This window comes from Eretmochelys imbricata, chromosome 2 (genome assembly GCF_965152235.1).
Source record: "Eretmochelys imbricata isolate rEreImb1 chromosome 2, rEreImb1.hap1, whole genome shotgun sequence".
NCBI lineage: Eukaryota > Metazoa > Chordata > Testudines > Cheloniidae > Eretmochelys > Eretmochelys imbricata.
The window spans coordinates 216,243,302-216,267,067 of NC_135573.1; the positions used below are offsets into that span (position 1 = coordinate 216,243,302).

The 23,766-nt window shown below is 43.4% G+C and overlaps 1 protein-coding gene across 1 annotated transcript in view; it reads right to left on the reverse strand.

The window, feature by feature from the left end:
- Positions 1-518: 518 nt before the first annotated feature.
- Positions 519-23,766, reverse strand: part of SCIN (scinderin) — a 99,333-nt gene continuing 76,085 nt past the window's right edge. Inside the window, exons 5-16 of the mRNA XM_077809383.1 lie at positions 22,238-22,330; positions 21,356-21,488; positions 18,942-19,030; positions 17,625-17,840; positions 15,164-15,285; positions 14,178-14,268; positions 8,371-8,541; positions 7,304-7,481; positions 6,685-6,806; positions 4,542-4,619; positions 2,947-3,007; positions 519-1,874 (exon numbers count right to left, since the gene is read on the reverse strand). Coding sequence (XP_077665509.1) covers positions 1,741-1,874; positions 2,947-3,007; positions 4,542-4,619; positions 6,685-6,806; positions 7,304-7,481; positions 8,371-8,541; positions 14,178-14,268; positions 15,164-15,285; positions 17,625-17,840; positions 18,942-19,030; positions 21,356-21,488; positions 22,238-22,330 — 1,488 coding nt within the window. The 3' untranslated portion in view covers positions 519-1,740. The remainder of the gene's footprint in view (positions 1,875-2,946; positions 3,008-4,541; positions 4,620-6,684; positions 6,807-7,303; positions 7,482-8,370; positions 8,542-14,177; positions 14,269-15,163; positions 15,286-17,624; positions 17,841-18,941; positions 19,031-21,355; positions 21,489-22,237; positions 22,331-23,766) is intronic.

The window sequence follows — 23,766 nt, forward strand, 5'->3', positions numbered from 1 at the left end:
TACAGTGCTTACTCAGAGCTCCATCTTTCCAGGATACTCCGTGCTGCTGAAAGAAAAGTGGTTCCCCAAAGCATTGGCACAGCACATTCGAAGTCTGCTCAGCACCCGTGTGAAGAGTTTCAGTCTCCTGCACATTGAGGAAAAACACAATCTGTTTGGCCATATGAGCAAATCTCTACACTTGCACAGAACTGAGCACTGATGAGTAGAGGAAAAAACGAGACTGGTGCAGCCTGAGATAACTTGTGGCTGGGATATGCAGTGTGTGCTTACAGTCCGGTGAATGAAATGATGTGTGTTCATCCACTTTTAAAGGTGTCAGTGACTCCTGCTGCCTGTCAGGAGCAATAGCTCACTTAAGTGTGTTTAAGGGCAGCAGTTAGAGCAGGGGTCTCAAACTCAATTTACCTTAGGGCAGGTGCCAGTCCTCAGATCCTCCCAGAGGGCCAATAATGTCACTGCAGATGGTGTTCACGCCACCTCCCAGCCTGTTTCCCACCCCTTTCCCTCGCCTCCCTTGGCCTCATGCCGCCCCAGCTGACTCTGCCCGGCGACTAATGATGCTGCCTCCATGGCTGACTCTGCCCGGCCACTAGTGATGGTATCTCTGTCCCTCTCCCCCAGCCAATGGGAACTGCGGGGGGCAGCGCCTGCAGTGGACAGAGCCGGCAGCGTGGCTGCATGGGTCTGTCTTCCGTGGCTCCGCCGGGAACAGGAGGGATAGGGAACCGCTTGCAGGGAACCAAGCTGCCCGAGGCAAATGACACATTGCCGAGTGCAACCCCTGGGAGGGTCCCAGCAGGATGGAGCAATGTTGCGGGGAGGGACATGTGAATCTCTCCTGCCCGCTCCCCTCCAGCCTCCCCCTTCAGCCAGCAGCCATGAGGGCCGGATGAAGTAACTTCTTTAAAAGTTTCCGCAGGCCACAGTGGGGAGGTTCTCGGGCCGCAGATGGCCCGTGGGCCGGGACTTTGAGACCCCCAAATTAGAGGAATCTGAGAACAGGGATAACATGCGACCATGTCTGAGGGCTCTATAGAAACAGTGTCTGTCACAGCCAACTGTGCTAGGCCTCATGATGATATATGTTCACATCACATTCATTCAAGCCTATAATGTCTTCTCCATTCAGATTATATCCATTTCCTGGACCACGTATAACAAAGTATCATTTTCACATTGGCTCTCTCAGAATCCTCATCCGCACCCTGCAGGACAGAGCTCCCACTCCTAATTCAGACTGCAATGGACGTTTCGTACTAGTAAGGACTGCAGGATTTTGACACTTAGGTAAATTAGGGCTCAATCCTGCTGCTGGGATTCTTTCCCCTCAACTTCAATGGGTCCTGGGTGGGCCAAATTGTGCTCTCACTTATGCTGGGGTAAAAAGCAGAATTTGGCCCACTGATGAATGTTAGCTTGTAAATTGTATATTAATGTGCTACTGATGTACAGGTTTTGTTTGAAAAAAGGCATTTTAGAACCAAACCAATGGTATCACTCTACATAGATTTGTAAAAAACCCAACCCGCCACCAAGAAGTTATGTTACTACTTTATCATCTCATTTAACCTTTCCAAAGCTTAGACATGCTAGTTTACGCAGAGGAATATAAGAACGCTGGGGAATGGGTGACAACAGCTGCATCAATATTGTTTTACAAGCTAATGCTTAAGAATGCTAGATAATAGTTGTGCTCTGATTGCTGTTCTCTTTGTAGGGGAGGCCTTCACCGACAGATCAGTTTTTCCATTTGTTGGAATCCCAGCCCAGGAACCAGCCTGTGAATGTAGGGGGCTCGTATCCTTGCTTCACAATAACAAGTGGAGTCCCCTTATCTCTTCCAGAAGGATCTGTCTCAATGTAGCGTTTGGCTAAAGAGATAACAGTAAAACATGGAAAATATTAGTCCATTCACCAGGAGAAAAATAATTAAAATCCTCAGCAAAATAAATGAGGATATTATTACACTGATTCAGCTTAACTACATCAAATGATCAAATAGCTATTGCTTTCTCTTAGCTGCCAGTCAAATTTTCAGAATTGTCATCTCAGATGTCAGTTTAAAATAACAAGATACAGGCACAGTGGTCTTTGCCCTGGTCATTTGGGTCCTACCATATAATAGCTCTTTAGCTCTGGAACGGGTGAAGGCCTCAGGTACTGCTGCTGGAATGTAGATGCTTCACTCATGGTTTTTCCAAGGAAGAGCCTTATGGTTGAATCCAATGGTTTGTCTAAGTGATGCTAGTAAATGTCTGAAAACAAGCTAGGTAACTATGTCTGAGGTGAGGGTGTGCCAGTATTTTCAATATAAATCTTGGTATGATAGCTCAGATGCGTTAATTCACATCACTGCTGGCACATGTTTTACAATAGAGGGACATTTTAAAAAAATTGGATTTCAGACTACTGTGCTCAAGTAGTTTAGGCACACAACAGATTTGCACCCATGTAAATTCTGAGAGCAGAATTTAGCCCATATGACAGAATTAGAGAAGGGCAACAATGAGCAGACTTGGAAGCTTTATCTATTTCTCTGGCTATAAATAGTTTAGGGTCAAATTCTATAGTCACTCCACATACAAAACTTCCAGGGCAGGTTCTGTACATGGAGCAGCTACAGACACGGGTCCTTTATACTTTTTAACGATATTTTGTGCCTATTAACACCATGTTGATGAATTTCATTCTTTATGGAAAGTTACATTTAAGAAGAATAGAGTTGAGTTTTTGGTGACTGTTGCATTGTTTAAAATGGCACATAAAGAGGGAATAACCTAATCATGGAATCTTCAGAGGTAATTGCTACTCAAGCTCACTAACTCTTTTAAACACCATGCTTAGTATAATTAGAGTGCTGACCATTTCACATCTCCTCTTTCATTCATTTTTAATCACCACTGAATCCATTTCGTTCAGCATTTTGTCAAACACATTTCTTACCAGATTTCACAGATTCATTTCGCTCAATTTCATTAGCATCTTTACCAATCCAGACAAATACCTGTAAATAGAAGATTTAAAAGTTTAGTTGTCATATTGTTATGGGGATTGGCTCAGATTCTGATCTTATTTACACCATTGAAATCTAGAATAATTGCATTGTCTCCATTCGGAGAAAAAGCAGGCATCAGTGCAGTGACTCCAGAGTTACACTAGTGTAAAGGAGATCAGAATCTTGCCCATCATACATAAAGACACAAGTTTTCTACAGACACGGTTCTATGCTTCAAAATACCTCCACATCCTGGACTTTTGCAAGTCCAATGCTAAATTCCAGGGACATTTGTTAGACCTTCTCTTTTCACAGCTTTGTCCTAGTGGTTGGCACCGCACATGTTTCCAGGTTAAGCTAAAAATGTTGGGCCTGATTTTCCTCGGCTTTGCGCCTTGTGCAGTCATGCAGGATGGGTGAAAACCACAATCAAACAGAATTCTGGGTAGCACTGTACCCTTACTTTGCACAGATGGAAGGAACAGGGGAATCAGGCTCATTATTTATAACCCATGCTGAAATTCGCGCCTCCCCCCAGCTTGTATAGATCACAAACCAGGGCAGTGTGTTCTGCATGTGTTACTAGTAATAAGTGAGCTGTTGCTCACGAAAGCTTGTGCTCAAATAAATTTGTTAGTCTCTAAGGTGCCACAAGTCCTCCTTTTCTTTTTGTGGATACAGACTAACATGGCTGCTACTCTGAAACCAGACTTTTTCAGCATGTGATAAAAAAAAATATGAGAAACATCTTTAGTGTTTATGTTTGTTGGGCCAAATCCAGCCCTGGTTCTGCAATGCAGGCGATTCCTCACTCCCTATATACTGTGAAAAAGCCATAACAACCCTTTGTAGAGCAGTGTGGATGGGGGTTAGGGTGGAGGGGCATGATAGATCTAAAAGCCAAACCCATTTGCTTTGGATGGATGCTGCCCTTCAGCTGTAGTAATAGCTGCTGAGCAACTGTGCTGGTCTCCCACAAGCTGGGGGAAAGGAGCAAGCTTCTGTTTTCTCCAATCCCTGTGAAGTTCCCCTGAAGAAGACCAGGTTGCAAAGGTGCTCAGCAGAAGCCTATGATTTGGCCCATTCTCTAGTCATGTGCTTTTTCTGCCACATACTGCTATGGTCTTCTGGAGGCTTCTGAAGTTTTGGAAAAGTTTTTGTACACAAATTGTGAAGACATTAAACAGAATTGTCCAAAACATTGTTGGGCTGACTTGCAGTGCACTGTGGTCGCTTATAATCAAGCAGCTTCCATTAGCATTAAGGGGAAATGCAACTATAATCTTGCACGATGGTTTGAAAATGTAGTGGATATTCATACTTGCATGTCAAATAGCTCTATTTTCTTCCTCAGTTATAATTTCAAGAAAGCGAAATTCCTTCTAGCCTCACAACTTGGTACTTTTGGTATGTAATTATCTTCACCCCCTCCTCTTTATGATAATTCTCTTACTGTCTTCTCGCTGGTTGTCCATCCATAAATTGTTGCTAGCAGTAAATCCTTTTTGTCACCACATAAAGCATTGTTAAGTACATAGCTTACCTGCTCCCAAGTATCTAACAACATGACATCATCTTCAGCTAAATCATCCTGAGTGAATTCTCCTGGGACCTCCTCAATCTAAAATGGATAATAAAATTGGTATTGTAGTTCCATTCAAGATTTTCCATCATGCTTGAGTTTGGACAAAGATGAGACTTTTAAAAGGGATGACTCTAAAAACAGTCATGCATTTGCTTTTTTTCTTTTCTTCTGCAGAAGCAGGTTCAAAACCTATTTTGATCTATGAGTGAAACGCAGTAGACTGGTGGGAGCAAATCAGACATCTGGCCACATCATAAACCCATCTTTCAATTTGGCACAATTGTCTGTGCTCAGGAGAGGCACAGATTTCAAATAGTAGCAGTGAGTTGTGTAAATTGGGACTGACATGCACTGGCGGACAGGGGCAAGGAAATCCGCTTACTGCCTACCTGCACTAAATGCCTGGACAGAGCCAAACTTTCAGCTCGTATGTTCATGGGCATTAACATTTACTACAACACCAATTAAGAGAAGGAAGGTGATAGTTCTGATGTGCAGTCCATGGACTCAGTCCTGAAATGGCAAAACTCCCACTGACTTAAAAAAAATGGGATCTTTGGTTTGACTAAGGAATTCAGGGTTGGGACTCAAGAGAATCAGAGGCTAACTTCAGATGTGTTAAAAGCAAGTAGGAAAACAGTTCCATTCTGGTTTGTATCAAGTAGGATAGGTAATAGTTCAGCTAGTGGCCAGGCTGCCTTTGTTTGATGTGATTGCAAGGCTTGTCTGTGCTTGGCCCTGGGGCAATGCTGAGGTGAGGAGAGGGCAGAAGGTGCAAAGAACCTTCTCTCCCTCCCCTCTTTTGTGAGCATGTGCAGGAGCTGGGAATGATCAGCTCCTTGTGCTGTCCTGAGTGCAAAGACATGGGAAGGTGAGCACTAAAGTGAGGCCAGGTCCTATGGGATTTAATAGACGGTGATAACTTTGGATATAGGGTTTTTTTTAAAAAACCATCTTGTAGACCTTTATAGCAAATTCTATTCCTCTGTGGATTTCCATGGGAGGGTTTGAAAAGGCTGCAGGAAAGATATACTTCTCCATTACATTTTATAAGATCTTAGTCCTTTTCTAAGAACCTTACTGGTTCCATCTCTTTTAAATTGGATGGGAGCTTTCCGCAAGGGGCATGAGTAGGGAGAAGCTCCACTCCCTTCAGGCTCGTCAGCAGTGTTCGCCCAAGAGAGTGCCTCCTTTCCAAGTGTGGGGCAGTGCCCATGCTCTCAGAGCTCCCTGCGTCCATGCGCCTCAGTCACATACACCGGCTCTGGAAGTGCCTGCTGGGGAAGCTTGCCTCCTCACCTCCCTCAATGGCACAATTACAGAAAAACATCTGGCTGCTTCCGGCACTATGGGTTAATGAGGGTTCAAGGTACCTTCCCTTTCCCCACCACTACTAGCACACACTTGATGGACCCAGGGACGATACAGACCTAACATTTTCTTGAACAACTGGCTGTGGGCTCAGCTGGCATATCTGGCAATTCTCCAGGGCTCCATGAAAACATGGCTAGGAGGGTTTAGTCAAGGCCTTACCCATCAGTGCACCTTCTAGTTGCAGGTAGCAGACATTAGTAGGAGTACAGGCTACTTCCTTCAGAAGCAGGGCTCTCCCCAGAACTTCCTAAGGCATTCATGTCTGCATCTGCCCTATGTCTTCAGAGCACCGCTCATCCCCTCTAGCTTTCCAGATGCCACCACCATCAACACCTCTACAGAGAGCAGTAGTGTAGGCCATGATTTTGAATTCTTAAATAAACCTACTAATGTGCAAGTCTAATTTTGACACATTCATCTTTTCCATCAAACATTTTTTTCTCCCACCGCATTGATCTGCATATAACAAAATGAGAATGAAATAGTCTTGAACTTTTATTTCCCTCCAGCAGTCACCGGTTTGTAACCCTACAGGACTAGCCCAGACACTCTACACCATTTTTATCTTGTGCTGCTTAATAAGTATTGGAATAATAGACTAACAATTCACAAAGGTACCATGCTGGGTCAATGGAGGCCTCAGGTGGTGTTTCATTTTGTGTCTATTGCTGCCCAATATCTCAAAGTACAGAACTAACAGAGGGGAAAGTATCCATCATATACTTACAATAAACCTGCCAGTCTTATTGGAACAGCCATAGAGACGAGGAGGGTGGTCTTCAGACTCAGTTAGCAGCTGTGCTGAAGTCTGGTATTTCTTCTTACCTCCAAGGGCTGTCCAGAATTCCTCTGGAATATACATGATATAATCTACTTGGCATTGAGTTTTGTTTTCTTCTTTAACTGGATGGATATTGTTTCAAAAATCCCCAAACAATATTCCCTTTGCCCAGCCCATAATGTGTATGTTTTTCTTTAATAGTTCTATTCTTCCCAATGTTTATAAAAGCCAATGCAGATATTCATGTGATTACATGTAATCAGACCTTGCTCTCCCTCTCTATTTGTTTTAGTCATTCAGTATGTGTAAAGGGCTAAATTCTGTTGCATCCACTGCAACTCAGTTGACTTCTATAGATAGCACCACTTGTAAATCAGCTCAGATCCTGGACAAATATCCTTATTGCAAAATACAGCCAGATTTTCAAAGAAAGGGGAGTGTAACCGGTTTGTCCACAAAAGTGTGTATTTGCAAAAAACCCATTTGTATGCACATTTGGGACCCAATCCTGTCTGGTATTGTGCACCCTCCATCCCACTGAGCAGCCAGATCGCCCAGAACTAACCTGGTTCCTGGCCTTCTGCAATCCTAGCGGTTTGACATTTCAGAATCCTGGCTACATATTGAGCTCCTTTTTCCTCTTCTCTGCTTGCTCCTTTTCCGACCCAGGTGTAGCCGGAGTTTGTTGGCAGTTTCAAAACAAAAACATCATTGGAGTTCAATGAAGTTGCATCAACATCAACCTAGAGCAAGAATGAGATTGTTTCATTCTTCTGATTTTTAAATAACTCACACATTCACCTGTCTGCACACTGATGTAAAGCTGTAATACTGGTGTAAATCCAAAGGAACTGCAGTTTCTGCTGTGGTGTTTCTCTAGATTTACACTGCACTAGCTTGGGGCACATCTACACTGGAGCTGCAGGTGTAACTTCCATCCCAGGCAGACATAAGAACACTAGTTTTTATCCAGCTAATGCACTAAAAATAGCAGTGTAGCCACTGTGGCAAAGGCTAGCCACCCAAGTATGATCTTATCCAAGACCCTACGTTTGTACTTGGACAGCTAGCCTGACCTGCTGCAGCTGCTCTTTTTAGTGCACTTGTTTAATCAAAATTGGCACGCATATGCTACTCAAACTGAAAATTACACCTCCAGCTCCAGCGTAGACGTACCGGTAACATCTCACTGGAAACTGATAATTGGCCTGAGAGAAGAATTTTAACTAGCTGCCCAGGCTTAGGAAGACAAGGTGGATTTGGTAATATCTTTTATTGGACCAACTTCTACTAGTGAGAGAGATGAGTTTTCCAGTTTACATAGAGCTCTTCTTCAGGTCTGTGTCCTGGTTAGCAAGAAACTTTCCATATGCTCAGCTTATTCTTTAATTATCCACTATGGGGTTTCTTGCAACTTCCTCTGAAGAATCTAGTACTGGCCACTGTCAGAGACGTCATACTGGATTAGACCTGGAATGGCTTCTGATCCAATCCAGAATGTGAGCTCCTCTGTTCCTACTCATACTATAACCATCAAACAGAAGTGATTTTAACTCACGCTTGCCACTCTGGTGCTCATTCCAACTGTACTATGTTACAGGGGGAATATTTTACTGAACAGGTGATTTTTACCTCCACAATCCTGGTGATGGAAGCCAGGTTCCTGCGAATTTGAAAGAGACGCGTGGAGGGAGGGGGTTTCTGACCTCCTTTCTTGGATGTTCCATCCTTGTAGACAATGAGTGGTTTGTCTTTGAACAAACTCAGCAAATGTGTAGGTTCTTTTCCTTGGGAGACCCGGATCTGTACAAATAAAGGAAAAGAAATTAAAGGATTTTACATTAGTTTTGGCATGACTGAAGACCAAGGTGATGATAGCTAACAGGGTAAGTAGGTTAGGAAGAATTACTAATGGCAAGCTGTCTCCGCTGAGCTGAGCACCCATTATTTCAGAGGCACTGTAGTTGCAGCATTCATAAGCCGTTTTGTCACTCATACTAATACATACACACAGACTAATATTTCTTACAGAACATTGAGATTGGGACTTGTCCATTTAGTTTCTAAGGGATTAAAACTCTGATGGTTGCCATTTACTTTAATAAGAAAACTGTTCCTTTTTGAAAAAACATTGCCTCTGTACAGAGGTTTTATGTAGGCATTTAATTCTCCTGGAAGACTCTAGTTCTGAAGGTTATGGGATTTGTATTTAAACGAAGTAGCAAAAACAGGTTTTTCATCATAACCATTATTTCTAGGTCTGTATGAGGATGAAAAAGGGAGCATAAATCCACCAGGCGATGGATAACTAGGCTGACAATATAAACTGCTAGTGTATATGGGAAAAGATGGTATTTAAAACTGAACTGGCAAATGCCTCTAATTTTCAGGGCATCTTAATATAAAAATAACATACATTTATTATTGTACAGCAGAATTCTCTATTTCTTCACTCGGGAGGAAACACTCTGAAAACTAAAGGCTACATTCTGCCCAGAGACTTTTTTCTGTTTTCCTTCCCTCTTGCAGTATACAAGAGCAGCATACTTTAAGCATGATTTGAAGTATACCACATATATATCAAGTACTGTATGCATCAGAGGAATGAATGATGGAGGATAAATGAGAAGAAAGGTGAAAAGTAAAGGGATGGAACAGGGAATTGGCTAAAATCTTTCTTTAAAAAGGAGCACTACAGAAGAGAAGAGGGAGATGAGGGGAGAGAAAACAGCAAAGACCACCACTTGATACAGCTGGCATGGGAAAGAAAACTCATTACTTCAGATGCCAGAAACACCTACTTCTACGTGGTGTCCTGAATGTGCAAAGCAACCAGTTTAGCCAGCAGAGGGAGCTTATATGCCCATGAGCAAGTCTGACACATTTCCTCAGAGACTGCAACATACATAGAAACAGAGCTCGCTAACCTCTGTTTTTTGGCCCAAGCCTTCTGCTTTGAACCCTGGTACATCAGCCTACCAGCTGGGTCCTCTGCCTTTTGGGCCAGATGTCAGATTCCCTCCCTTCCCCCTGAAAATGGCTTTCCCTCATCCAAGAAAAGGAATAGAGGGCCAGAAAAGGGAATGTTCAACTGAGAGAGGGAAAGAGCCTCAATACCAGCCCAGCACAACCCTGATCACTGCCTCCGGCAGCAGCAAAGAAGCAAACTGCTCAGCACTGCCTGCTGGAGGAAAGGCAGATGAGGAAGAGCTGGCTGCCACCGAGGAGCCTGACACTTGCACTCTAGGAGGAGCAGAGCCTGTGAGGTGTTGGTGAGCAGCTTCTGTGAGATGGTTACATGCTGATGCACTGTGTGGCTGAGAACTGTCTGCTGGATAGGGTGCGTGGCTGCAAGCCACCGCAAAGGAGCAAGGGGACACCTTATTACCCTGTGTGGGCTACCCACAGCACCCAAGCTTGAGCAGGGGAGGAGCAGAGCCTCTGCCAGTGGGGAAAGGACAGGCAAGGATGGGGAATGGGAAGAGCCTTGGCATATCAGTGAGCGCATCAGAGCAGGTGCAGAGGGGGGAGTAATCTGTGCCAACAAAAGAGCTAGGAGCACGGGGAAGCAAGAAGCAGATTGTGACAGTATTCCTATCCTCCAACTGGGGCAGTGAACCCCTTACTCTGTCTGGATTGTAGGACTGCAGTCCAACCTAAGGTTGGCAGGCCAGGCATCTTGGTTTCAATTGGAATGCCCAGTCAAAAAGGGACCCTGGTAGCTCCGGTTGGCACTGCCGACTGGGCCGTTAGAAGTCCGGTCGGCGGCGTAGCAGGGGCCCAGAGCTAAGACAGGGTCCCTGCCTGCTCTGGTTCCACATGACTCCCGGAAGTGGCCGCCAGGTCCTTGTGGCCCGATGTGGATGGGTGGCCAGGGAGGCTCTGCATGCTGCCCCCGCCCCGAGTGCCGGCTCCCTAGTCCAACCCAAAGCAATCATTTTAACAAACTGGAGAAACATTTTGATCACCCCAGAGATAAAGGGCTCCTTTCCAGGCCAGCCTCAGCCTGGCCTTCCATTTGCTCCCACAGCGTTGCGGGTGGCAGCAATGGTGGGCACTATCCCCTTTCGATGTCTCACTGCCAGACGGGCAGGCGCAGTCAGAGAGTGAGACAACTGAATGAAATCAATTGCACCCGCCATTTGTGCAAAATCATGGCAATTATACGCAGGTGCCGAAAGAGAGGCCACACTTTAAAAATCTGCTCCAAAGATGAGGAAGCGAGCTGCAGCTCACGAAAGCTCAGGCTCAAATAAATTGGTTAGTCTCTAAGGTGCCACAAGTCCTCCTTTTCTTTTTGCGAATACAGACGAACACGGCTGCTACTCTGAAACCTGTTAGGAAATATGTGGCTGTAAGGAAAGTTTCCGTCTCTCTCTTTAGTGTAATTTGGGTTGTAGTGCCATCTAGTGTCTAAAAAGATGGTTACACTGGAAAATGCTACAAATTATGCTAAATACCATTTTACATAATAAGATTTAGCATATATATGCTGAAAGTAATTAGCTTTTAAATATTACAGTCATTGCAATTAGATGGAACTCTTTTAGCTTAATGAAAGAAAGTTCAGTTAACTATAAAATAATTATTTAACATTTATTTAGGAAGGTTTCAACTAAGTAATTACACCAAGAGATTTTAACCTTCACTTAGTATGATGTCAATAATCAATTGCTATTGATTTAACATTTAAAACTATCCCCTGCAATCTAATTAGTTATAAACTTGATAAAAATGACAGACCTTCACACTTATACTTTAGGGATGGGAGTCAAACATTTTACTGTTCTCATCCCCTGCCTCGTAACCCCCCTTCTCTCCCTAGCCCTCCTCCTTCTCCTCCTCCATCCCCTCTTTCAAAGGAGAGCCCTCCCACCTCCTGAGCTGCATATCACCCTTATGGAAGTGAAGGCTTGTCCCAGTGGGCAGCAGGTCTAACGCTCCCATCTGCTACACCTTCCCTGTTAGCCACTTCTTCAGCACAGAACTGTTTCTGGGCTCTGTGGCAGGAAGTTGGCCCCCCAGCTACCTCTGCGGTAGGGAGTGGGACCAGTGGGTGATGGAGGGCAGGACGGAATGAGAGAAGGCCAGAGGAGCAGGAGGTATTTTTAGCAGGGGAACAGTGGGTCACATCAGAACTGGTCTTGCCCCAGCCACACCTCTTAGCAATCTTTGTCCTCTCCTGCACACCACATTCCTTCAGGTAAGGACTTGTATCTGAGATCTCATCCTGCATTTCTGCAGAAGGGAGCACTACCATAGGGCCAGATTGTGCACAAGGGAGGAAAGACATGAGTTACCTCCTGTGTAAGTGACAAGAACAAATCAGACCCTGAAGGAGAATGCTTCATGGTGCTCTGCCTGTGGTGGTAAATCTTTATCCCATCAATGCAAAACAGTACCTCAATGGCACAATTTGGCCCCTAGCATGTCATCAGGTCTGACAAAGAGCAGCTCCATAGGGTTAGCCATTCTCAGCAACTTCAAAAATGGCATGAAGGTGGCTGGGGGAAACACTCATATGCCCTTATTAAACAGCAAGGGTCAAAGTGGGCAAGGAAACCTCCAGTAGAATGGCAGGTGCCTGATGAAAAGGTTTAAAATGGCCGAAAGAGATGGACTGGCATGGGCAGGAAGGAGGAATTCTGTGGCTTTATGCTGGAAAATTCTGTTGCAAAGTGATTTGTGCCATTGACAAAGCAGGTGTGAAAAACTAAAGGGCATAGAAAACAAGCCCTTTCATTAAGGACTGTGGAGAGTCTGAACTCTTTTTTACTCGTGATCTGATCACCAGTTTCCAGAGGGAAAAAATCCAATATATTAACGGAGTCCTAAAATGTGCTCCACAGCTTCCCTCTGCATGGTGAGAAAAACAATGGTGATGATTATGAGTATCATAGAATCATAGAATATTAGGATTGGAAGGGACCTCAGGAGGTCATCTAGTCCAACCCCCTACTCAAAGCTGGACCAATCCCCAACTAAATCATCCCACCCATGGCTTTGTCAAGCCTGACCTTAAAAACTTCTAAGGAAGGAGATTCCACCACCTCCCTAGGTAACGCTTTCCAGTGTTTCACCACCCTCCTAGTGAAAAAGTTTTTCCTAATAGCCAGCCTAAACCTCCCCCACTGCAACTTGAGACCATTACTCCTTGTCCTGTCATCTTCTACCACTGAGAATAGTCTAGAATCATCCTCTTTGGAACCACCTCTCAGGTAGTTGAAAGCAGCTATCAAATCCCCCCTCATTCTTCTCTTCTGCAGACTAAACAATCCCAATTCCTTCAGCCTCTCCTCATAAGTCATGTGTTCCAGACCCCTAATCATTTTTGTTGCCCTTCGCTGGACTCTCTCCAATTTATCCACATCCTTCTTGTAGTGCAGGGCCCAAAAGTGGACACAGTACTCCAGATGAGGCCTCACCAATGTTGAATAGAGGGGAACGATCACGTCCCTCGATCTGCTGGCAATGCCCCTACTTACACAGCCCAAAATGCCATTGGCCTTCTTGGCAACAACGGCACACTGTTGACTCATATCCAGCTTCTCATCCACTGTAACCCCTAGGTCCTTTTCTGCAGAACTGCTGCCTAGCCATTCAGTCCCTAGTCTGTATCAGTGCATGGGATTCTTCCGTCCTAAGTGCAGGACTCTACACTTGTCCTTGTTGAACCTCATCAGATTTCTTTTGGCCCAATCCTCTAATTTGTCTAGGTCCCTCTGTATCCTATCGCTGTCCTCTGGCGTATCTACCTCTCCTCCCAGTTTAGTGTCATCTGCAAACTTGCTGAGGGTGCAATCCACACCCATCCTCCAAATCATTTATGAAGATATTGAACAAAACCAGCCAGAGGACCGACCCTTGGGCACTCCACTTGATACCGGCTGCCAACTAGACATGGAGCCAGTGATCACTACCCTTTGAGCCTGACAATCTAGCCAACTTTCTATCCAATCTATAGTCCATTCATCCCAGCCCATCCTTCTTTAACTTCTTTAACAAGTAGTAACAATGGGAAAAAAAATACAAATCAGCCAGTTAGTGTTGTAAATGTCTATGGTGCTTTTCAAATGTAGAAGACGACAAATTCCCTGCTTCCAAAGCTTACAGGCTACGTCAAGCCATGTCACAACAAGAAAGGGAGAATATGTGGAATTACTGAGGAAGTAGGGGGGATGCCTGGAAGATGCCTGAATCAACCATTGTTATTTCTGGTGAACTCAAATGACAAGCAATTTCATTTCATCTCCAAAGTAAGCTACAGGGGGAAGAAAATACGGTTCTGTGAGGACGTTTGTTTATGTTCACTTAAGTGAAATACAGATGTAGCCTCCATACACCAGACAAGTTGTCTGTGTGGCCCGGGGTGTTACTAAGATTGGCCACCTCTTTTAAAAGAAAACTAGGTCACATTTATTCCTTAGAGAGACACAAACCTGGACAGCCTGTCCATTTAGTGACCGATCAAGCTGAACAGTCAGGAATGCAGATGCAGTCAGCTCATCTTTTGTTGCATGTGCCCCTTGCCTGAGAGTGAAGAAGAAAGAAACAAAGCTGAAGCCCAGTTTCAGAATGATCCAGGACATATATTTCAAGCAAAGCACACAATAAGTAAGTCAGCTCCTACAGCCTTTATGCAGGTGTGGGACTGGATAGAGCCACTTTCCCCCTCCCTTCCTTTCTCCCCCCTTTCCCCCAACCAGTCCCTAGTACTCTGTGCAGACCTGTCAGGCTGGGGGCAGCACCATGCCAGACCATGGACACAAAATTAAACTGCAGACCACTGGGAGGGTTTGAGCCAAAGAGCAGATGGGGAGGGAATGGGATGGGGAACAAGGCTGGGAAGGTTAAGGGAGACAACAAAAGGAATGGCAGAGGAGAAGCAGTAGCAAGGAGCTGGGGCAGAGACTGAGACACCCCCAGAGCACAAGGCTGCAGAGTTTACACTAGGATCATCTTGCAGGGGAGCCAGCTGCTTCCAAAAGGGGACTCTTACAGGTACACAGCCTGGAGCCGACAGGACAGCTGAGACCACGCTACAAGACCCACCTGTCTGGGCTCTCAATGTAGGTGCCAGTATCAGAGTGCACGGACAGATTGGAATGACTGGGGAGGAGGAGAGAGATTTGCACTGGCTCAGGCCAGAGAGTCTGTGTGTGTCTAGCTAGGCATGGGGTGCTGTTTTGCTGTATGCTGTGCCAGGGCAAGGGAGTCTCTCTAACCCCCCACTTGAGATCCTGACCTGCATCTACTCCTGGCTCTCCCTAGGTTAGATAAAAATTAAGTGTGGTGCTTACTCCACCCCTTCCCCAACCCTGGGACCCTTGTGACATGTTAGTCTTCCCACTGGTTTCAGTGGGACAACTCACATAAATCCAGCAAATAATACAATATCCGTGGGCTGAATGCGGACCAAACATACCATGTGTAGATGATCTGTCCTTTAGGATAAGTATAAAGTATAATGTAGCAGTCACCGCCAAAAAATTCTCCATATGTCTCAGATGCCACAGGGATTCTGCCATTACTTTCAACACGCCAGACCTAGGAAACCAAAGCCATCACTGGAAAATATTGGAATTCATCAGCATTCGACTTGAAGCTGAATATCGGGGAAGTGGTCAAATGACTTACTATGTTACCTTCTTGAGCAACACCTGTTTTCTGTCTCCAAATACTATGTTAACCTAACTGCCATCAGAAAAGATCAGGTGATCCTAAATGACAGAGACTGAACCATCTTGCAGTGCGCTCGGCCCAGCGCTGCTAACTAAATGAATTGTAGCGGGAAGTCAATTAGAAAATATTGTGCTTTCCTCTTGACATTTTGATGTCACATCATGTAATGTCACTTACACTAATCCATTCAGATTCCTTTTCTTCATGTCATAGGTAAATGGTACCACATTAATGAAATAGAATGATAAGTAGCAACAGAAATAGAATTCCACAAGGAAAAGGTATGCTGCACTCCAGACAAGTACCCACTGCTGCACACATTATCCTCCACTTGATCCTGTATATTTCAATTCTATGTCATATGATTAATGCTTGAGACCTGAGTTGCTAAAGGCTAAGACCGCTATTCAACCAGGGCTAAGCCCAGGGACCCACTGGCCACCTCAAACAGCAGGCAGTGCACAGAGTAATCCCATAAGGAACAAGAGGAAAACTCCCCACAAGCTGCAGAGCTCTTCTGTTATGTCAGCCCAATGGCTAATATAACCCTGTGTTGCCCCAATGGATCCTCAACATGGGAACAAGGACTCAAGGGTTTACAGTCATGTGTGGAACCCTGCACTGTGCATATCATGCCATCTTGCCCTCTCTGAGTCCAGTCCCCAGGGTTGGGCAATGAAACCCACTCATTCTGCTTCTGTGAAGGAGCTCTCTAACCTTGAGTTGAAGACTGTGTTCAGAGAACAGACCTGGTGTATGAAGGACTTACAGATATAGAGTGAATGGGTAAAATTCCCATTGACTTTTGACTTCTGGGATTTCACCCATACTCTTTAACTGGCAGGCTTCTAAGTGGAGAGAAGGGAGAACTGTCACTTTAGAATAAGTGTCATATTTAAAGTATTTCTTTTAAATACATTATATAGAGGCTGGGAAGGATTTAAGGATTAGATTTTTATCGGTAAATGTCGATAACCATTGATTTCACCATATACACACAAATTGTCAAAAAAAAAAAAAGCTGTTTTCATCAATAATACTTGACATTTACAGATAGGCAAAGTAGGGTACATGCTGCTTGAGAACTTATTACAGTTTAATTTAAAGTTATGTACGTTGTACATTTTGATATGTGGTGGTGACAATTTGTGTTTTAATAGTTTATCAAGCCATCTCAATTTCTACTGTCATTAAATGATTGTCTGACCCCCACAATAATTTCCAGCAATTGTGACAATTTAAATAGACAAAAATTGAAAAAAAGTGCTCAAACCCCATAATTCTGTGCAACTTAAAAAATTTAAATAGATAAAAAAAATTAAAATGCTTAAAAAGAAACAGTGATATCCATTCAAATTATTAAAAAAAAAACAAAAACAGAAATCAAATTCTGCCAAGCCTAATTTTGTAAGAGAGGTGGCAGTTCTACTTTTGTACAGAGTGACTGATATAGCATTTTTAATGGGCATCAAAGCACTTTACTGAAGAACAAACTGTACAGCACATAGATGACACGGGGATTCATTCCCTCTCCACCGAAAGGCTCTTGAGATGTAAAGCTGCAGATTTTGCAACCAAACTACTCAACAGTTTAAACCTGCAAAATAACAACTTATCCAGTAAAAGTAACACGAGAATGTACCATATATATTCGTTCATAAGCCAAATATTTTTGGTAAAAATGTGACGCATCAAAGAGCGGGGGTCGGCTTATAAACGGGTCTACACCAAAATTTGATGACTTTAAACTCTGTGAAATCATTGAATTGAATATCTAATACATAGTCATTTTGTTTACCTGGAGCGTTCGCAGGCAGGGAGCCCCTCAGTTCTCTGTGGCCGCGGTTTGCTGTTCCCAGCCAATGGGAGCTGAGGGAAGTGGCACCACTTCCCGCAGCTCCCATTGGCTGGGAATGGCAAACTGCAGCCACTGGGAGCTGAGGGGCTCCCTGCCTGCGAACGCTCCAGGTAAACAAAACATCCTGACCCGCCAGCTGCTTACCCTGATGGGCCAGGAGCCAAAGTTTGCCAACCCCTGAAATATAGGGTCGGCTTATGAAAGGGTCATACAGTTTTTACCATTTTTACTTATCCATCTTGGGGGGGTCAGCTTATAAATGAACCAGCTTATGATTGAGTATATATGGTAGGTAGTTGAAATTATATATATGTTATATTTCAATTTTTTAAAATTACAAAATTACCTCCACTTTCCCTGAACCATCATCAATCATATTGTGTTGGGCAGCCATTTGTGGAGATTCATGTAACTTGGTAGCATCAAATTCAATCGGCTCAATTCTAGCCACTCTCTCAGTGACATAGACTTTCCCAAAGCCTTCGCTTTGATATTTATCCTTCCAGTCTCTGAAGAACTGTTTGAAGATGGGAGTTTCCCCTCCTTCTGGAAGCACTTGAATCTGCAGGTAAAGAAGAAATGGGGGAGGGGAAAGCCGGTATGTTACTACTACTGTCCCTTTAGTGGAGCAAAGTAGAATATTTTGGGTGGCTGATGGTCCACTGGTTGCAAATTGTTCTAATTTTTGTAGCCACTTTTGAGACCCTCTCAAATGACATGTGGCCACGGTGATCCATGCCTTTCAGACCTCCAGTTTAGGATTACTGGTAATGTTCTCAATCTGCAGGTAGCCAAAGAGTCTATCCAGAAATTAAAGCTAGTACTGCATGGAGCAATCCACCTGCTGATCAAGACAGAGCATTAAGAATGTATCACACCAGCTCTTAGCACTAAATATTGGCTGGCTATCCACTTCCAAACCCAATTCAAAGAGCTACTCCTAGTTTACAAAGTCCTATATGGAGTGGGCCTTGTTGCACAAATCAGGAAGATAGCTACAATAATCAACTGGGCACAGTGGCTGACAGAACCTAGGGTCCATCTTGCCAGATCCAGGGACAGAGCTCTCCGGGGAGAGATCTGGCAGCTGTGGAGCAAGCTCCTGGCGGAGATGAGGCTGACCTGAATCTGACTGCTTTTAAGGCATGCTGCATGATCTGTTTCTTCACAGAGGAGTTTTCCTAAAAGGAAGGATGAAGATGCCTGACTCCACTTCGAGTCTGATCCTTCAGGCAAGAAGTTGTGTATGGGGGAGAGAGTGAAGAGCAAGGATTCTATTATGAGACATTCCACATATGAGATAAATTTCTTATTGTTGTTGTTGGTAATCTAAAAAATGAGGTCTGGAACTGAAGCCAGGCATTGAATGAGTAAGGTTTGTACAAACTATCTTACTTCAAATGAATAAATAAGAAGCTTTCTACATTAGTGATCCCTTTCACTGACTCTCCAAACTTTTGGATACTTGTGTATACCAAATATTTGGAGATTCACACATCACTATTTATAGGCAATGTTATGAGAATTATTTTGATCAATTAACCCCCCCAACCTTAAAAAATGATTGGCTAAACTGATTAATAGCACCACATGCACTTTAAACAATTGACCAATATTTAAAAAAAAAATCTCTTGTATTATTTATCTCACAAACGTACTGCACCTGGGTGTTGGCAGGGTAGTTCATTTGTTGTATGAATTCTTCGGCAGTCTTCATGGCTGCCTTTCTCTCATGTGGGTTAGCATCTTTGCCTGATTAAAACAAACAGGACAAGATTACGGCAGGGGAAAGGGAACATGTTCTCAGAAGGTGTAAAAGAAAAATTCCTGGGAGAAGTTGCAAATGAATGAGGTATCCTTTAACATAGTTCATTCTTACATTTTATTTGCCTCCAGGCTGCACAGTGACAAAACTAAAGTCTGCTAACAGAGGTAGGCAAAGAGATTCGCACCAGGTCAAACTGCCAAAAATCTAAATTCTACTGATTTTGAAAATGAATAAAAATAATCTGTTCGCTTTTTTAAAATGTGTCTGTTTGCATTGATAGCCTGGGTGAAAATAATTATCATGATGTGTGCTGTGTTTAGAAAGGCTCGACTTGCAAAAGCCCACGGGCTATCTGCATTGCTGGAAGGGGGAGGTGGGAAATTAGGTTGCTTTCCACAGCTGCCAAGCCCATTGCCTATCAACCCCTCTCTTCCATAACTTGGTTAAATGAAACTCCCTATTAGCCAGACTTTGGCATGTCACATGCCACCACTGTTCCTCACACATTGCTCCTTGTTGGGCTCCAGAGTTTTTTCGACATTCCTGAATCACTGTCGGGAACTGCACTGTGTCCTGGTTCTGTTCCCCACAGCACCATTAATAATTGCATTTTAAGGCCCAGATCTGAGCTGTTCTGCTGGAGCCTCAGTACATTTGATTTTGAATGAGACAGTTGCTGAAGCAGCCTGTGTAGCATTGCTTTAAAGCTGTCTCCTCTGAATATAGCTTTTGCAAGAGAGAAGGTGTGAAAGAGAGCATGGGGAAAGGGGTGCTATCGCTTTAAGGGCCAGGTTAGAGCCTACAGAAAGAGAGAGGAATAGAAGCCAGGCAGGCTGCAGTGTGTGGCATTTACTCACTGAGGCACCTGGAGACAAGCCTAACCTGATTCAGAGACTTGGGTGTGGACTGTAAGTTTGGCATTCTGATGAAATGATTGTGGTAATGATTCCTGGACCCAGGAACTGTTTGTTGTAAAGGTGCCTGACCTAATGAACTGTTTGCTCTAATGGTCCCTGAGTTGAAGCCTTAGTAAAAGGGACATGGTTAATGTGCATTGACTTCCCCTTGCCCTGGGCTGTTAAAATGGTAATTGCTACCCCCAGTACAAGAGTGCGGACTGAGACAATAATAGACTCACTGGATAATAAGGAAAAAGAAAAGGAGGACTTGTGGCACCTTAGAGACTAACCAATTTATTTGAGCATAAGCTTTCGTGAGCTACAGCTCACTGCATCCGATGAAGTGAGCTGTAGCTTGCGAAAGCTTATGCTCAAATAAATTGGTTAGTCCCTTTGGTGCCACAAGTCCTCCTTTTCTTTTTGCAAATACAGACTAACACAGTTGTTACTCTGAAACCTAGATAATAAGGGTTATAACCAATTGTGTTGCTAACATAAGTCACAAAAGAGAGAATGCCTGGAGCAGCACCAGTACACCTAAGGGGACACATGGGTGCTTCCCAACTCTTCTCTATTTAAAAGATGCCTGAACATGTGCAGGTGAGATTTTATTCTGGCAAAATGTTTGCAGTACTTCCTGGATTGCTGCAGATGACTGACGATGTATTATTTCTAATGCAGTTGCTACAAAGCAATTTTATTAAGAACTGTGCTCAGTCAGAGAACAGAACACCCTTCATACTGGATCTAATGGGAGCTCTGAAATCTGCCCAGATGCAAGGAGTTCAGGTATTCTTGATTTTCCAATACTGTTCTATTACAGGGAAATGTGCTGTCAACATAGCTCCAGACACTGTTGCAAGCACCTATGCTGGCACAGAGAAATGTTTAAAACAAACAAAGAAGCAATAAAGTAATGATAAACATATGTTTTTAATGATGCATGACGTTTAGATTCTATCCAGTGCTGGCTTTACAACCTCCCATCCGTATCTAACAATATTGTGTATGTGAGAGCAAGGTACAGTTTACATTAATTATTAAGCAATCAGCCTCTGGGTTTTGTCCCTGATCATGATGATTTGCCATTCCACAAACAAGGCTCTACGTGATTTTTTATGCTTTCTTCATAACTGCTGTTCAGATCTTAGGCACCAAGCTGATAAATACCCAAGATACATAGACTGGACCCAATCCTTGCAAACCCATACTCATGTGAGCAGTCCTTATCCACAGAAAAAACTGAGAAAGGACTGCTCAGGCGAGATAGGGTTTGTAGGATGCCGTACTCAGGCAGTATGTAGCCCTTCTATGTACCCACATGTACTGTGTGCACTCCCCAAGTTCTGGCAGCACTGGTTCCTGGGTGAACTCTCTAGTCACCGAGAAGCAGTGTGGGTCATCTCTTACCTTTCCACACAAAGATCTTTCTTGCAGCACCATGGTCCAAAATGAAACACTCTTCAGACAACAGCATAGCCCTCGAGAAGGGGTTTTCCTCTGCAACCACTGACACCTTCATGGACCCACTTGCATCTGACACCTGAGGAAGCAGTAATTTCAGATTTAGATCAACCCAGGCTTTCACACTCAGATCACTTTCCCCTCCCCAAACTACATTAGCTTTGCTTTACTAATCCTGTATAAATGATTTCATATAATCCGTGCGTTACTGGAAAGCTGTGACAGTTAATGAGAACTTTTTAAAAAATTGTTTCATTTCACGTTACGTCCAACAGAGGGAGCTAAGCTATTAGCATTGTGATTTTTATCAGCTTCCTTTCTCACAATCTTATTAATAAATCACTTACTACTCCACCCCTGCTTAAATACATGTTCTATGAATACCTTATATAATTAAAAATATGCAGATCCTTCAAAATTGATAATTGCAGCTAAAACACCTACACTCATGAATTATTCTTATGCATTTAAAGCCTGCTCTCTCTACTGATTCACACCCACAATGTGCACGCACAACTAACGGCAGGTACAATCACTTGCAGGTACAAAAAGGGAAGCTGGCTTAAAGCCCCTCCTTGGATCAGGGCCACAGTTTTGAACAACATGGTTAAAAACATTTCCAAGACCAAATCCTTGGCTAGTATAAATTTATAGCTCTATTGAATTTAACTGAGCTTTACTGATTTACACCAGCGACTGCAAACTGATGGAAATAACAGGCGTCTACAGCCCCAAAACAGAGTTTAGCATACAAGGGATATTGCATGTCTGAACGTCACTGTTTCAATATATCTAGCCACAATAGAAATAGAAAGATTTGGCGCTTACCATGTATAGTTTAGCAATTCTCCTGTTTGTGATATCAGCTGCCTCATCATCATTATCATCATCCTCACGAAGCAGTGGCTTAGTCCCTAAAACCTGTATACCAGAAGAAAAACAACTTCACTGCAAAGGCAACATGGGTTTCTTAGTAAATGTACTTACATATTTTTAATATCTGGTAACTCAGCAATTAGACTGGATCATCTCTGTATATTATTATGAAGAAATGTAAATCTCATCTGTTGGCCGGCTTGATTGCAAACATACAGGTGTGTTCAAGCAGCTGTGCCAGATTTGCCGCAGTAGGGTACATTTGTATGTGCTGTCTTTCCCACACGCCAGCTCCTTGGTTGTGGGTACGTTGGGAAGGGGATTCACTGAGAGACCCAGGCCACAAGATAATTAAGAACCAACTTCATTTTTCACTTTCTTGGTGCTTTCTGTTTGTTTCCCTACATTCCAGTTTTGGTCATTCACGCATTGGCATTGCTAAACACTGAGAAGACCATGGTGTTTGATTACTAAAGAAAAGACATCCACTTCTGGGGGGTCATGTCAGTACAGCTAGTTGAGATTTCCCCCCCCCCCCCAAATTTTTTTTTTAATCAGAAAATGTAGATTTGTTGAAACAAAAATGTTTGTGAGAAAGGGTTGGTTTCAATGCATCTCAAAAAATTTTTGAAAAAAAAAAATTCAGAACTGTTAAAACATCCTGTTTCAACATTTTCAAAAAAAGCTTCATTTTTCAAGTTAAAATGACTTTTCAAAATTTTAGTTAATTTGTACTTTATAAAGGGTTAAAAAGGTAAAAGGTCAAAACTGAAACAAAATAATTTGAAATTATCTAAACAAAATGTTCCAATTGATCCAATCCATTCCCCCACCCCAGATTATTAGTTTGTGAAAACTTTCAAGATTTCAGTTTTCTGTTCCATTTCAGGATGGGGAAAAATTTTCAAAATCTCAAATAGTCTTATGGGATGAGAAACCCATTTCCCACCCAGGTCTGTTACCTAGTTAACCACCGGCACTTTAAGTGGCCAGTTTTGTACCAGGGCTAGTTTTATACTAATTTATCATTAAAACAAACTCACAATGCTAAATTAAGAGTATACATTAAGACTGAAATGTCCAGGTATTCATTGAGAGAGACAAGGCAGGTGAGGTAATTACTTTTATTTGACCAACTTCCGTCAGGGGAAGGTACGAGCTTTCAAGCTTCACAGAACTCTTCTTTGGGTCTGGGATTGTTGTAGCCATGCTGGTCCTAGGATATGAGAGAGACAAGGTGGGTGAGGTAATATCTTTTACTGGACCAACTTCTGTTGGTGGAAGGTACAAACTTTGGAAGGTCCCCAGACCTGATGAAGAGCTCTGTGAAGCTTGAAAGCTTATACCTTCCACCAACAGAAGTTGGTCCAATAAAAGATATTATCTCACCTACCTTGTCTCTCCCATATCCTGGGACCAACATGGCTACAACACTACAGGTATTAACTGGCTTTTTGACTGATTGTCAGACCTTCTTCCTA